Below are 12,826 nucleotides of genomic sequence, written 5' to 3'. Positions count from 1 at the left end.
CGTCGGAGTGCAAGAGAGAACTAACTCGTAAACTGTCAAAGTTAAGAGAAAGCGCGTTTATGTTTATATTACACAAGGTCAACTAATCCGAAACGAAAATTATTAAGTACCGGAATATATAATTAAAATTATTCTAAATCCCGCACGTGTTTCCGTGTTTTTAATATTTAAATAAATGTAAAATTGTTTAAATATTACTTTATTTTATCCCGCATACTTGAAAGATTGTTTAATTAATTATAAAATTAGTGAAAGTATTAATTGATAAGTTTTCGCGTTTAGAAAAAGAGAATCAGGATGTGCACACGTCGGAGTGCAAGAGGGAACTAACTCGTAAACTGTCAAAGTTAAGAGAATGCGCGTTTATGTTTATATTACACAAGGTCAACTAATCCGAAACGAAAATTATTAAGTACCGGAATATATAATTAACATTATTCTCAATCCCGCGCGCGTTTCCGTGTTTTTAATGTTTAAATAAATGTACTATTGTTTAAATATTACTTAATTCTATCCCACGTACTTTAAAGTTTGTTTAAATAATTATAAAATTAGCAAAAGTATTAATTGATAAATTTTCGCGTTTAGAAAAAGAGAATCAGGATGTGTATACGTCGGAGTGCAAGAAGGAACTAACTCGTAAACTGTCAAAGTTAAGAGAAAGCGCGTTTATGTTTATATTATACACGGTCGACTACCCCGAAACGAGAATTTTTAAGTACCGAAATAAATAATTAAAATTATTCTAAATCCCGCACGTGTTTCCGTGTTTTTATTGTTTAAATAAATGTAAAATTGTTTAAATATTACTTTACTTTATCCCGCGTACTTGAAAGATTGTTTAATTAATTATAAAATTAGTGAAAGTATTAATTGATAAGTTTTCGCGTTTAGAAAAAGAGAATCAGGATGTGCACACGTCGGAGTGCAAGAGGGAACTAACTCGTAAACTGTCAAAGTTAAGAGAAAGCGCGTTTATGTTTATATTATATACGGTCGACTACCCCGAAACGAGAATTTTTAAGTACCGAAATAAATAATTAAAATTATTCTAAATCCCGCGCGCGTTTCCGTCTTTTTAATGTTTAAATAAATGTATAATTGTTTATATATTACTTTTCTCTATCTCGCGTACTTGGAAGATTCTCTAAATAATTATAAAATTAGCGAAAGTATTAGTATTAGAAAGATTTGGCGTTTAGAAAAAGGGAGTCTCGTTGTTCACTCGTCGGAGTACAACAAAAAACTAACTAGCTAATAGCCAAAGTTAAACGAAGAACTGCTTATGTTTATATTGTACAAGGCCGACTACCTCGAGTTTAAAATTGTTAAGTATTGGAATTTTATATTGATGTTATTTTAAATTCCTTGCACGTTTCCGTAGTTTTAATGTTTAAACGAATGCAATATTATTTAAAAATTAGTTTATTTTATTACGTGTACATTAAAGATGGTTTAAATAATATAAAAACTGAGATTAAAATTTTTAAGTAGTGAAATTTTAAATTGAAATCATTTGAAGCTTCTCTACGTTACCGTCTCTTTAATGTTTGGACGAATGTACTATTGCTCAGATAAAGACAAACATACATTGTGTCAACGTTGCAAGTATTTAAAGAAATATGCATTAAAAAATGTATCATATTTAATAAATACATATTTTATATTATTAGTGTAATTCAGCTCGAGATTATACTTCTTCTTAAGAACAATTTATTGTAGGCTTAAGACAAAATAATGAGACATAATCCTGAACATAAGGAGCAATTAGACTTAATATTTATTGTTCATTGTTTACTTAGATCAGAGCAATTAAAATAAATATTGTACAAAAGCATATATATTTATTAAAAATACGTAATTTTTTTGTTTAAACAATTTCATCAAACATCAAATCTTTCAAAACAAAGTGATTGACCTTCTTCTTCATATTCTTCCCTTGTTACAAGAAGACTAGGAAATATTGGATCTTTTGATAATGCTTTCCCACCATGCCATGCATAAGTGATTGGACTGTAAATAAAAAATATTTTTCTTAGTAAATTTATTAAAATTTTTTACTGTAATACATAAATAATAACAGAATACACAAAATACTTGCTTCTCTGGTGAAAAAACATTTATCATATAATCAAAGGGTGCAAGACTTCTAACTTCTTTAAATACTCTGTCTCGAAAACCTGGAAACTTTGCATTTCCACCTGTAAGCACTATGTTAGACAAAAGATGTGGCCATGTTTCTTCTTCACAAGCTCTCAAACAATCTATAATAGCTTCAGGTATACCCATTTGTCGAATACCAACATCAGATGGATGAAAAAGAATTTCAGGTATCGCAAATCGTTCATTGCTCAAACGTACTGCTTGTTGTTCATTAGAAACCTCTGGATTTTTAAGAAAGCCACGTCGCAATGTTGTATAATCTGGTAAAACATAATCCTTAACAATGTCATTATTTTCTAACTTTTTCTTAGCAGATTCCATGTCTTTATAAAAATCTTGTGATACAAAACAAGAATCTTCTTTTGCTTGATTTATTACATATGTTTCATCCATAACATGTAATTGTCGATAAGATATTATTTCTTTCAAATGATTTGTAAGAAGTTTTCCACCCACATCTATTCTTCGTATACCTTCCTTGATTTTAATACCATTTACATATGGCACAATATGTGTAAAACTATATCCAGTGTCAACTATTATACAACATTTAGTTCCAGATCTTTCACTTCTATGATTGTAACACGAAAGGCTACTTGTATTTACCCTAAGAAGACTATGACATTCATATTCTTCAAAAAAGATCTCAGTCATAGCCTCTTGAATACTTGCAAAATTAAATGGCGGTTCGGTTATTATCACAGAAAGTTGATTTAAATTAACAGGACAACATTCTTTCGAAAATATATAATCCCAGACAGTTTTTTGAATATCCCAATTTACAAGATATCCTTTCTGAAATGGTAAAATATAAAATAGTCCAGAAGCATCTCTACATTCTTCTATTTGATTTCCTATGAAAGGTCTTCGACGTTCACTTTTTGCTTTCATTATACAGTTAGGAACTATTCTGCAAATATTAAAAAATTAAATATTATTAATTATGAATATAACAAGCATTATTGTTTATTTCATAAACATAAAGTTACTTTGGATTTTCTGTAGAAAGTCCAACTTTAATTGTATATGCTCCATTGTCAAAAATGAATGCAGGGTTAGTCATTTTGGTTGACATAATTAGTCCAATTATGTCAAATTATATAATATTTCTCCGTTTTCATTAATATCTGATATCGTCAATCTAATACTTATCACTGATTATATTCAAAATAATAATATAAACCAACTATAGTTTTCTATAGTTGGTACTTGGTGTGAAATAGCCAAGTTATCGTTCCTGTTTTAATTTAACGCGGGAAAATCAAAAGACTATATTTATATTAATATAAATCTATATAATTCTGATCTATATATATGATGTTTAATATAATATTTTAGTTTTTATTTGAGATACATTAAGAATGCGTAATAAATTTATATTTGTATTGCTTCCTTTTTTATTTTCTAATTAAATATTTTTTTGTGACTTCCATTAGATTCTTAAAATCCACAACATCGATGTGTAACCTTAAAAAAACAATTAGTTAAAAATCAAATACAGATAATTAACCGATTAAGAAATAATTCAGAAAACATTAGAATATTTATAATCTATTATTATTTTTCTTATTTTCGCATAAATCTTTAAAGCATATCATTTTCTCTCGAGAATGTATATCGTTTATCGGAATATCGATTATTTAACAACAAGAATTAAGTACACGTTATCATGAAATAAGTGTTACTTAAAATTTAAATATATGCAAGTCTTGCATTTTAAAGAGAGATTGAATATTTATTGAATCTATTAATTATATGATTTTTTTATTATAACTGTGTTTTCAAAGTACTTACGTGATATGTAAACATTGCATTTATCTGTCATCATATATGTTTTTAGTGATGTTAATATTATAAACATCACCGTATGATATTTTATTTCATTAAATTATCATACATTAAAAATTGAACTTTGTATTTTCAAAGATTCTGTTTCTGTAGTTACCAAGGAAAGACATTATTAACATTGAGAGATTATTCGTGATCTTTGGTGAAAACAAAGAAAAGTAATAAAATATCTAAAAATGCAACAAAATAATGAATTGATTGATTTATTGGAGCAAAGAAGGAAAGATTCTGATTTTTCATGGGTTTCTAGATTCATGAAAATACAAATGCCTCATATGCTACCACCAGAATTAAATTTATCTAGAAATCAAATAATAAATACAGTATTAAATAGTCCACGCATAAAAGAAGTGATTAGTTATTTAGCAAAAAGTCAAAATGTTTATACATATGTTATTGAACGAAAAGCTTATGCTATTTTGCAGGAAATGGCAAGTAAGGCTCATTTACCTACAGTTCGTTGGCTAGGTATATTTTATTCATTTTTAATATGAACATGTTAAAAGATAACATTGGACATGTAATTATAATTATTGATTAAATTATTTTAAATTTTAAATATTTTTTCTTTATCTAGGTTTCTTTATTATCAAAACTTTGAAGAAAATCTTCCGCAATCTTTATATAAATGAAAGAATGATATTTAATTTAAAAAAACAAATGTCTAGTTTTCAAGTACAATATATATATGTACCATCACATAGAAGTTATCTGGATTTTATTTTACTATCATGTATCCTCTTTAATTACGATATGTCATTACCAAATATTGCAAGTGGGATGGATTTTTATCAAATGAGATTTATTGGAGAAATATTACGTAAAACTGGAGCATTTTATATGAGACGTAGTTTTTCTAATGATTTATTATATAAAGAAATTTTTAAAGCATATGTTAGCTATCTTGTAAATCATAATGATAGAGCAATTGAATTTTTCATCGAAGGTACTCGTAGTAGAAGTCAAAAAAGTATTGAACCTAAATATGGTAAATATTTTTTTTATTTTACAGTGAAAATATGTTATGAGTGATATATTATTATATATTTACATATATTAATATATTTAGGTTTCTTATCTGTCATTTTGGACACTTATCTTCAAAGTACTGTACCTGAGATTCAGTTTCTTCCAATTAGTATCAGTTATGATCGCCCACTAGAAGAAAAATTATTTGTCTATGAACTACTAGGGGTGCCAAAGCCAAAAGAAACAACAACTGCTTTCCTGCAATCTTTGCTTATGTTAAAAAATCATGTTTCTTATGGATCAGTATTTTTCAATATTGGCGAACCTATTTCTGCCTCACAATATATAACATCAAAGGATCGTAAAACCAAGATTATAAATCCTGATTATAAATTACCATCAACTATTATAGAAAACTTAGCATATGACATAATATATACTCATCAAAAAAATACAATCCTTACAACTTTTAATATAATTGCTTTGTTGTTTAATGAAAGAGTACAAACGTATCCTGCAAATCCATACACTCTTCAAACATTGGCAGAAGATTACAAATGGTATAAAAACTGGCTCTCATCATTAGGAGCTATGATTCATCCTTCAATTGAGAAGTAAATATTATCTTATTTTTTCTACAGTTTTCCTACAAATAAAATTATATATTACTTTTTTTTTTAATTTAATAATTTTTTTGTTACAGTATGACTACAGATGAATTATATAATGAAATATTAGTATCACTAGAAACACATTCAGAATTGCTTACATTAGATGAATCAAAAATGTTGAACTTAAAAAATATGTATGTAGAAATGAAATCAGAAAAATATACAAATATAAAGGGACATAATTTGAATAAACGTACTATGGAAGTAGCTGTACCAGCTATTAATTTAACTATTTATGTAAATCCTACTTTATTTTTTCTTGCGAAATTAGGGATTATTACTGCAACAGTTGGATTAGGCAGTATTCATATTGGTAACTTTTAATTGCAATATTGCTAAATCGACAAATAATAAACATAAATTTATTTTATCACTTTTTATATTTTCAGACAAAGCCTTTGAACGATATGTTCTACTAAGAAAATTATTAAGTACAGAGTTTGCATTATTTTTAAATGCAAGTTCTTCTGTACTTAATTTAGAATGGAAAAAATCAATTGATATTTTGGTGAAAGAAGGCTGTTTATATATTCAGAATGATTTAATTACAGGACAGAAAACTGCATTGTTTTCTCTTCTACATAATCTTATATTACCATTTATTGACGCAGCGTGTTTCACCTGTACTACTTTATTAAATGTAAGAACACATTAAACATATGTCTTATATTGAATACAATACTATTTTAATTTATAACTTTTTTTCTTATTATAGTGGAATGAATCAGTATTAGGTACTATAACAAACCAAAAAGTATTGAGAGAATGTCAGAAGCAAGTAGAAATTGCATTATTTGAGGAAAAAAATTCTCGTCCTCATCCATACTGTCTATCACTTGATCTTTTTAAATCTACATTGTCTAATCTTTTACAACAAGGTATTGTTGTAACATCTGATAAAGAAGGTATTTATTTTGTAGATAAAATACAAATGGAATATCTTATTTTAAAATTACATCAGCTCCCATTACTACATCCTTTGGGATTTTATAGTGATATTTCTTTATCACCATTAAATACTTCCGTACATATACAAGCAAAATTATAAAAATATATGTACTATATATTCGCAAAATTTATACTGTTTTTGGACATATCTACATGTTCATTTTTCGATTCTCTTATAATCAATTATGTACAATTGTGTAGTAGACGTATTAGAGTATAACTTATTATTAATACCTTAGTAATATATTAAATGTTTATACATACAAATACAGCTTAAAAATGATCTATTTATACATTAAAATGGATATAATTTGTATCATTCCATGTTTGTATTTCTTATAAAAATATCATTAAATATTAGAAATGAAATTATCCACATTGTGAAGAATTCTTGCCGTTTCTTCATTAAATTCTTCGACTGATCTCTTTTTCTTACCAACAAGTACAGTGGGAATAGTACCTTGAGTTCCATTATTTCGAAAAAGAAGCTAAAAGTTTATGAGAATTATCCTTATTTTTTTTTATACATTTGAAATGTGCCTTATAATTTCATTAAAAATCAACTTACCATAACTAATCTAACCAAATAGACAGCAAATGTAAGAAATGAAATAGCCATTAATGCACCTTCTAAAGAAGGAAAACCTAATCCATGATCTTCATAATCATCATGATCATAATGATCACTTCCTCTTTTTATGCGATTTGGATTTATAAATCTTATAAGTCTAGATTCTATGTAAAATTAAATATGATATTGATAAGAAAGTTTTTCTATATATATAGAATACACTTAATATTTATATACACTTAATATTTAATTAACTTAAGAGATTAATATTAACAAAATAAATAATCTATTTATAATTTACCTATTTCAAGCGATAATATCTTTTCAAATGATTTCAGAAATTGGAGTTTGCCTTTTATACTTGATGGTTGAGATTTTAAATTTTTATGAACACTTTTTAATATTTCAGTTGGTAAATACATTAGAAAGGTGTTTTTATCTTCTTTCAAAGTTTCATTTAAATTTTTATTAGACAATGGTAATTGTTGTTTAACTATAGCTTCTTTAGTATCATACATTTTTGTATCTGATATATGTTCCTCTAATTTGATTGGATCGGATTCAATCAATAATTTATCCTACAATATATTTCAAATATTTACTTTAATTTATTTAAATAATAATGTGATATAAACGAAAGGATCTAAAAATATATTTTTTAAATAAAATTATAAAGTACAATATTTCATGTAATTATGTTTCTTAAAAAATGCAAAATTGAAATTATACTTCTTACCATTTCATAACTATTATTTTTTATGTCACAATTATTCTCGACAATATAATCAGAAGATACGTTCGCAAAATATTTCTCTGTCCCAGTATTTAATTCTGTTACTGATAATTGAGTTATATTTACGTCCGAATTGTGTGTTAATGGAATGTTTATCTCCGGTTGTTTTTCATAAATCGTACTGTTTTCTTTCTTATGAAAAAAACTTTTATTATCGTCATTTCGTATAAATTTGTATTCATAGTCACGATTAGAAAAAGGAATTCTATGAAAATTAAAGCAATATCAGAAATGAATTAGAACAACTATACATATTTATTGTATTGTAATATATATAAATTATTAATAATAATATAAATAAATTAATAATATATATAATGTACATTATAAAGTAATATAATACACACCTGTAAACTTTCTTTTCATCTGAGAACTCAGGAATTTCGACCCATTCACCTTTAACATTTTTTCCAAAATATAACATTTCAAAAATTATAATATAATATATTATCATCTTAGTTTTATTTTCTGTGTTATTTAACTTTTGATATAAATTTTTTTATTTTTTTTATAAAAACCTTATTACAAATACAAAAATCGTATTTGAGTTGTTTCTTTAAGTTCTGTTAGAAGTAACGATTTAAATCTAACTAACGACAAGTAAGTGTGACATAGGACACGCACGAAATAACTAATCGCTTAAGCTATTATTTCCAGCAGGAGTTCTGTTAGAAATAAGAAGGAAATGGAAGTTACATTTTAATATCTCTAAAAAAGTATATTGTATTATTTATATCAAAACTAAATTACCATAAATCAATGATTATAATAATGATAAAGTGATATACCAAAAGTGATATATCAAATATTAAAACAAATTGCTTTAATAAGCATTTTCTTTGATTATTCACTACAAAACGTTCGGTTTATTTATATTTTCCTTTCATTTTTAATGTCTAGTTAACTTTTTTTATGAGTAATATTTAAATATTTACAACTACAAAAAGAATTTTACAAAATATTAAAAATACCAAAATAAAAGTAATATAATAAAATATTACTAGTAACACAATTCTATGGTATCACAAGGAATCCATTTGGAACTTTCTAAAGCATCCCATAAATTGTAATCTTGTTCAATTATTTCCCTATTTAATTTATCAATATCCAAAGGAATAGAATGTTCTGAAAATAATAAAATCAATAATTAAAAATAATATACATGTTATTTATAAAAGAATGTATACAAATTCTTTCTTAATGATACACATACCAATTAATTCTAATTCATCTTCTTCTGGTTTTTGATCAGAAACATAACTATTATAGGCATCTGATGTTGGCTCACTTTCATAATAACCTTGCTGCCAGGCACTGTAACTGTTCCAATAAGAGGAAGTATCATAATAATTATATGCTTCAGAATTCATGTTCGATGGTGCATATTCTGATGATGATTGAGGTGGTGTTGATCTATATATAGGAGAACAATCATTATATAATTATTTCTTTATATAATTATTTTTTATAATAAAAATTTTACTTAAAGTTTATTCTCACATCTTATTCCAAGGTCTTGGCACAGCATTACAAATTTTTAGAGATTTTGTACCTAATCCTCTATATCCATTCATCGTCACCAAACTATTTTTCTGCTCTTCTTCGTTTGCAAATCTTACAAAACCATAACCTTTACTAAATCCTGAACTATCTAATATTACTTTAGCTGTTCTAATAGAATTATATTTTGCAGCAAATGCTCTATACAAAGAATAGTCATCTACATCTGTGGATAAATCTCCTACCCAAATACTAAATTCTCTGTCAGCAGCAGGTTTACCAGTAGTGCTCGCATGATTTAAACGAAACCTCACAGTCTATAATTCAGAACAAATTTTTCTAATTAATTAAACAAAATCCAAAAAAAATTATCTTATCATCATATATGACAAAGAACTTAATAATTTATATATTATATTATCCAAAATTCTTTCAAATACAAACAGGATTTGACCCAGGAATTGCTTTGCCATTAAGCTTATGCATAGCATCCAATGCCATTTCATCCGTTGGAAAGTGTACAAAACAATAACCAGCAGGTTCACCAGTATAACGATTTCTCATAACTTTTACAGTTTGAGGCTGTTCTCCCATTTTATGAAAGGCATTCATAATGAAACTTTCCGTCATGTATGGCTCAAGCTATAAAAAATATTTTAATTTTAAATAGTTAGAATATAAAAAATTTAGAAATTTATTCAAATATAGATGTTGTAATAGTGTATAAAACATATTTTAAATAAAAAGTTTTAATACAAAATTTTATATATATATATAAAATACTTACGCCACCCATCCATAGTTGACACAATACCATTGGTCCTGACGACATAATCTTATTTGCAATAAACAAAAAATAATTCGTTTAATACAATTGATAAATGTCAATATATTGTAAATTATTATTTTCTTAATTCTGTTTACACATAACCTAATTGTTTCTTCACCTTTGTTAGAATAAGTTAAATGATTAAATAAACATACATAAGAACTCTCTATAAAACAAATATATTATTTAATAAAAATGTCTCGCTTTTGACTTTATCGATTTTTATATTGATATTTATTACAATTTATAATACTGTTTACTAAATATTTGTTATTTCCTTTAGAATGCTTTGAAGATAAAAAAGTTCTAAACTAGTCATAAAGGAGAGGCAATATTATCAAATAAAAATCACTAGAAAAACAATGAGAGTTCACATTGAAAAATTGTTTAGTATATAAAATATTTAAATATATGATCGAATAACATCACGTCTTATTAATGTAAATTTTTTTCATTTTTTAAATTTTGAAACATTTACATATGTAATTTCTAAATATATATATATATATATGTATATATAAATAAATATTTCTCAAAAAATATAAAAAGTCTAATTAGAAAAAAATTTGTTAGCTTGGTTTTTATGCTATGTCGATAGTTGATTCGAGTTCAAATATTTTCGATATAATAATTTGATTTTGTATGTTTAGAGATATCAATGATTAGATATGTAATATATATGATACTGATCGAAAAATCAGATCAATATTCTAATGATGCATCGGGAGTTGAAGGTGATTCAAGAGCAACTTCTTCGTAATCTCGTTCGAGTGCCGCAAGATCTTCTCGAGCTTCTGCAAATTCTCCTTCTTCCATACCTTCTCCGACGTACCAATGAACGAAAGCTCGTTTGTTATACATTAGATCAAATTTATGATTTAATTTAGCCCAAGCTTCTTCAATAGCTGTAGTATTAGATAACATGGACACTGCACGTTGAACCTATATTATTTTTTATATATCTCAAGTTTAATCCTTATTTTAAATTAAATACAGAGAATAATAAAGGGGAGGGGAAGTTACGATTCAAGAAATAAGAAAAATAAAAAAAAAAGAACAAGTTGACGTAATCGTTCGTTTAATTCGTTTAATACCTTAGCCAAGTCTCCACCAGGTACTACAGTTGGTGGTTGATAATTAATACCAACTTTAAAACCAGTTGGACACCAATCGACAAAACGTATGCAACTTTTCCCTTTCATTGCAGCAATCGCAGCATTAACATCTTTTGGAACGACATCGCCGCGATATAACAGGCAACATGCCATGTATTTTCCTTCACGTGGGTCACATTTTACCATTTGATTGGTAGCTTCGAAACATTCAGATGTAATTTCAGCGACGGTCATTCCTTCGTGAAAAGCTTTATCAACGGATACTACGGGTGCATAGGTAGCAAGAGGAAAATGTATTCTCGGATAGGGTACTAAATTTGTTTGAAATTCAGTCAGATCTACATTCAATGCTCCATCGAATCTTAAGGATGCCGTTATGGAAGATACAACTTGGCTAATGAGTCTATTTAAATTTGCATAAGACGGTCTTTCTATTCCTAATTTGCGTCGACAAATATCATAAATAGCTTCGTTGTCGACCATAAATGCGCAATCTGAATGGCTAATCGTTGTATGTGTTGTTAAGATTGCATTATAGGGTTCTACAACAGCAGTAGAAACCTGAAATTCAAAGATTATCAAAATTGCATAAAAATGCATAACACGTTATATCGATATCAAATAATAATAATGAACATACTTGAGGCGCAGGGTATACAGCGAATTCTAATTTACTTTTTTTCCCATAATCGTCCGAGAGCTTTTGCATGAGTAAAGAGGTAAAACCAGATCCTGTACCTCCTCCGAAAGAATGAAATACAAAAAAACCTTGCAATCCTGTACACTGATCCGTCAGCCTTCTAACTCGATCCATTACGGATTCGATAACTTCTCTACCAATGGAATAATGACCTCGAGCATAATTATTTGCTGCATCTTCCTTCCCAGTGATAAGTTGTTCTGGATGATACAAATGTTTGTAAAGACCAATGCGGACTTCGTCTAAAATAAATAAATTAAAAAAAAAGAATCCAATCAAAATTATAATCCTGATTTTTATTATAATAATCATATTTAGAAACGATATTTTTAAGAGATCTAACCAACGACGGTTGGTTCAAGGTCAACCATTACAGCTCTTGGAACCATTTTACCAGAACTTGTTTCATTGAAAAAAGTATTAAAACAATCATTCGTCCCGGTAACTTTATCGGAAGGCATAGTACCGTCTGGTTGAATTCCATGTTCGAGACAATATAATTCCCAACATGAATTTCCCATTTGCACTCCTGCTTGCCCAACGTGCATTGATATACATTCACGCTAAAAGAGAAAAAAAATTCAATTATATGTAAATGTTCTCTTTAACTTTAATAGCTTATTATAAATTCTATTATTTACAATATATAAAAAAGTTTACAAAAAATGGAATTTGTATTATAAATTCTATAATATTAGATGAATTAGAATAAGAAAAAA

At 26.8% G+C, this 12,826-nt stretch overlaps 5 protein-coding genes across 7 annotated transcripts; 1 reads left to right on the top strand and 4 right to left on the bottom strand.

The window, feature by feature from the left end:
• Window positions 1–1,757: 1,757 nt before the first annotated feature.
• LOC124421693 (actin-related protein 6) lies at window positions 1,758–3,293 on the bottom strand. The gene is made up of 3 exons (XM_046957166.1): window positions 3,153–3,293; window positions 2,102–3,073; window positions 1,758–2,013 (listed from the first exon to the last, which is right to left on the bottom strand). Exons 1-3 carry the CDS (start codon window positions 3,236–3,238, stop codon window positions 1,884–1,886), a joined length of 1,188 nt encoding a protein of 395 aa, XP_046813122.1. The 5' UTR covers window positions 3,239–3,293; the 3' UTR covers window positions 1,758–1,883.
• Window positions 3,294–4,184: 891 nt separating this feature from the next.
• LOC124421692 (dihydroxyacetone phosphate acyltransferase) lies at window positions 4,185–6,706 on the top strand. 2 transcript variants are annotated; one of them, XM_046957165.1, is made up of 6 exons: window positions 4,185–4,446; window positions 4,589–4,999; window positions 5,081–5,594; window positions 5,684–5,964; window positions 6,041–6,291; window positions 6,367–6,706. In XM_046957165.1, the coding sequence occupies exons 1-6, from the start codon at window positions 4,188–4,190 to the stop codon at window positions 6,697–6,699; spliced, it is 2,049 nt and encodes a 682-aa protein (XP_046813121.1). In that variant the 5' UTR covers window positions 4,185–4,187; the 3' UTR covers window positions 6,700–6,706. The 2 variants fall into 2 exon arrangements, with proteins under 2 accessions (XP_046813121.1, XP_046813120.1); XM_046957164.1 differs by having other exon boundaries at window positions 4,185–4,479.
• Window positions 6,707–6,948: 242 nt separating this feature from the next.
• LOC124421694 lies at window positions 6,949–8,760 on the bottom strand. Its single transcript, XM_046957168.1, has 5 exons — window positions 8,311–8,760; window positions 7,907–8,168; window positions 7,472–7,748; window positions 7,168–7,334; window positions 6,949–7,087 (listed from the first exon to the last, which is right to left on the bottom strand). The coding sequence occupies exons 1-5, from the start codon at window positions 8,415–8,417 to the stop codon at window positions 6,950–6,952; spliced, it is 951 nt and encodes a 316-aa protein (XP_046813124.1). The 5' UTR covers window positions 8,418–8,760; the 3' UTR covers window position 6,949.
• A 79-nt stretch (window positions 8,761–8,839) lies between these two features.
• LOC124433097 (tRNA selenocysteine 1-associated protein 1) lies at window positions 8,840–10,476 on the bottom strand. The gene is made up of 6 exons (XM_046982681.1): window positions 10,411–10,476; window positions 10,251–10,298; window positions 9,908–10,105; window positions 9,464–9,780; window positions 9,177–9,376; window positions 8,840–9,088 (listed from the first exon to the last, which is right to left on the bottom strand). The coding sequence occupies exons 2-6, from the start codon at window positions 10,293–10,295 to the stop codon at window positions 8,964–8,966; spliced, it is 885 nt and encodes a 294-aa protein (XP_046838637.1). The 5' UTR covers window positions 10,296–10,298; window positions 10,411–10,476; the 3' UTR covers window positions 8,840–8,963.
• Window positions 10,477–10,848: 372 nt separating this feature from the next.
• LOC124421827 (tubulin alpha chain-like) lies at window positions 10,849–12,795 on the bottom strand. 2 transcript variants are annotated; one of them, XM_046957471.1, is made up of 5 exons: window positions 12,749–12,795; window positions 12,451–12,670; window positions 12,048–12,349; window positions 11,387–11,968; window positions 10,849–11,234 (listed from the first exon to the last, which is right to left on the bottom strand). In XM_046957471.1, the coding sequence occupies exons 2-5, from the start codon at window positions 12,653–12,655 to the stop codon at window positions 10,995–10,997; spliced, it is 1,329 nt and encodes a 442-aa protein (XP_046813427.1). In that variant the 5' UTR covers window positions 12,656–12,670; window positions 12,749–12,795; the 3' UTR covers window positions 10,849–10,994. The 2 variants fall into 2 exon arrangements, with proteins under 2 accessions (XP_046813427.1, XP_046813426.1); XM_046957470.1 differs by having other exon boundaries at window positions 12,451–12,788.
• Between the last annotated feature and the right edge of the window lie 31 nt (window positions 12,796–12,826).

The sequence above is a fragment of the Vespa crabro genome, chromosome 2 (genome assembly GCF_910589235.1).
Source record: "Vespa crabro chromosome 2, iyVesCrab1.2, whole genome shotgun sequence".
In the NCBI taxonomy this organism is placed as follows: domain Eukaryota; kingdom Metazoa; phylum Arthropoda; class Insecta; order Hymenoptera; family Vespidae; genus Vespa; species Vespa crabro.
This window is presented reverse-complemented; position numbering and strand designations above follow the sequence as displayed.

Excerpts from the sequence above, each read along its gene's own strand:
- LOC124421827 (XM_046957471.1), bottom strand. The coding sequence starts at position 12,655 with ATGCACGTTGGGCAAGCAGGAGTGCAAATGGGAAATTCATGTTGGGAA. Across the intron at positions 11,969-12,047 it reads CTGTATACCCTGCGCCTCAA|GTTTCTACTGCTGTTGTAGA; the intron begins GTATGTTCATTA and ends TTTGAATTTCAG. Across the intron at positions 11,235-11,386 it reads CTGGTGGAGACTTGGCTAAG|GTTCAACGTGCAGTGTCCAT; the intron begins GTATTAAACGAA and ends AAAATAATATAG.
- LOC124433097 (XM_046982681.1), bottom strand. The coding sequence starts at position 10,295 with ATGTCGTCAGGACCAATGGTATTGTGTCAACTATGGATGGGTGGC. Across the intron at positions 10,106-10,250 it reads GTCAACTATGGATGGGTGGC|CTTGAGCCATACATGACGGA; the intron begins GTAAGTATTTTA and ends TATTTTTTATAG. Across the intron at positions 9,377-9,463 it reads CCAAGACCTTGGAATAAGAT|ATCAACACCACCTCAATCAT; the intron begins GTGAGAATAAAC and ends TCCTATATATAG.
- LOC124421694 (XM_046957168.1), bottom strand. The coding sequence starts at position 8,417 with ATGATAATATATTATATTATAATTTTTGAAATGTTATATTTTGGAAAA. Across the intron at positions 8,169-8,310 it reads GATGAAAAGAAAGTTTACAG|AATTCCTTTTTCTAATCGTG; the intron begins GTGTGTATTATA and ends TAATTTTCATAG. Across the intron at positions 7,335-7,471 it reads GATATTATCGCTTGAAATAG|AATCTAGACTTATAAGATTT; the intron begins GTAAATTATAAA and ends AATTTTACATAG.
- LOC124421693 (XM_046957166.1), bottom strand. The coding sequence starts at position 3,238 with ATGTCAACCAAAATGACTAACCCTGCATTCATTTTTGACAATGGAGCA. Across the intron at positions 3,074-3,152 it reads CTTTCTACAGAAAATCCAAA|AATAGTTCCTAACTGTATAA; the intron begins GTAACTTTATGT and ends TAATATTTGCAG. Across the intron at positions 2,014-2,101 it reads AATGTTTTTTCACCAGAGAA|TCCAATCACTTATGCATGGC; the intron begins GCAAGTATTTTG and ends TTTTATTTACAG.
- LOC124421692 (XM_046957164.1), top strand. The coding sequence starts at position 4,188 with ATGCAACAAAATAATGAATTGATTGATTTATTGGAGCAAAGAAGGAAA. Across the intron at positions 4,480-4,588 it reads ACCTACAGTTCGTTGGCTAG|GTTTCTTTATTATCAAAACT; the intron begins GTATATTTTATT and ends TTCTTTATCTAG. Across the intron at positions 5,000-5,080 it reads AAGTATTGAACCTAAATATG|GTTTCTTATCTGTCATTTTG; the intron begins GTAAATATTTTT and ends TAATATATTTAG.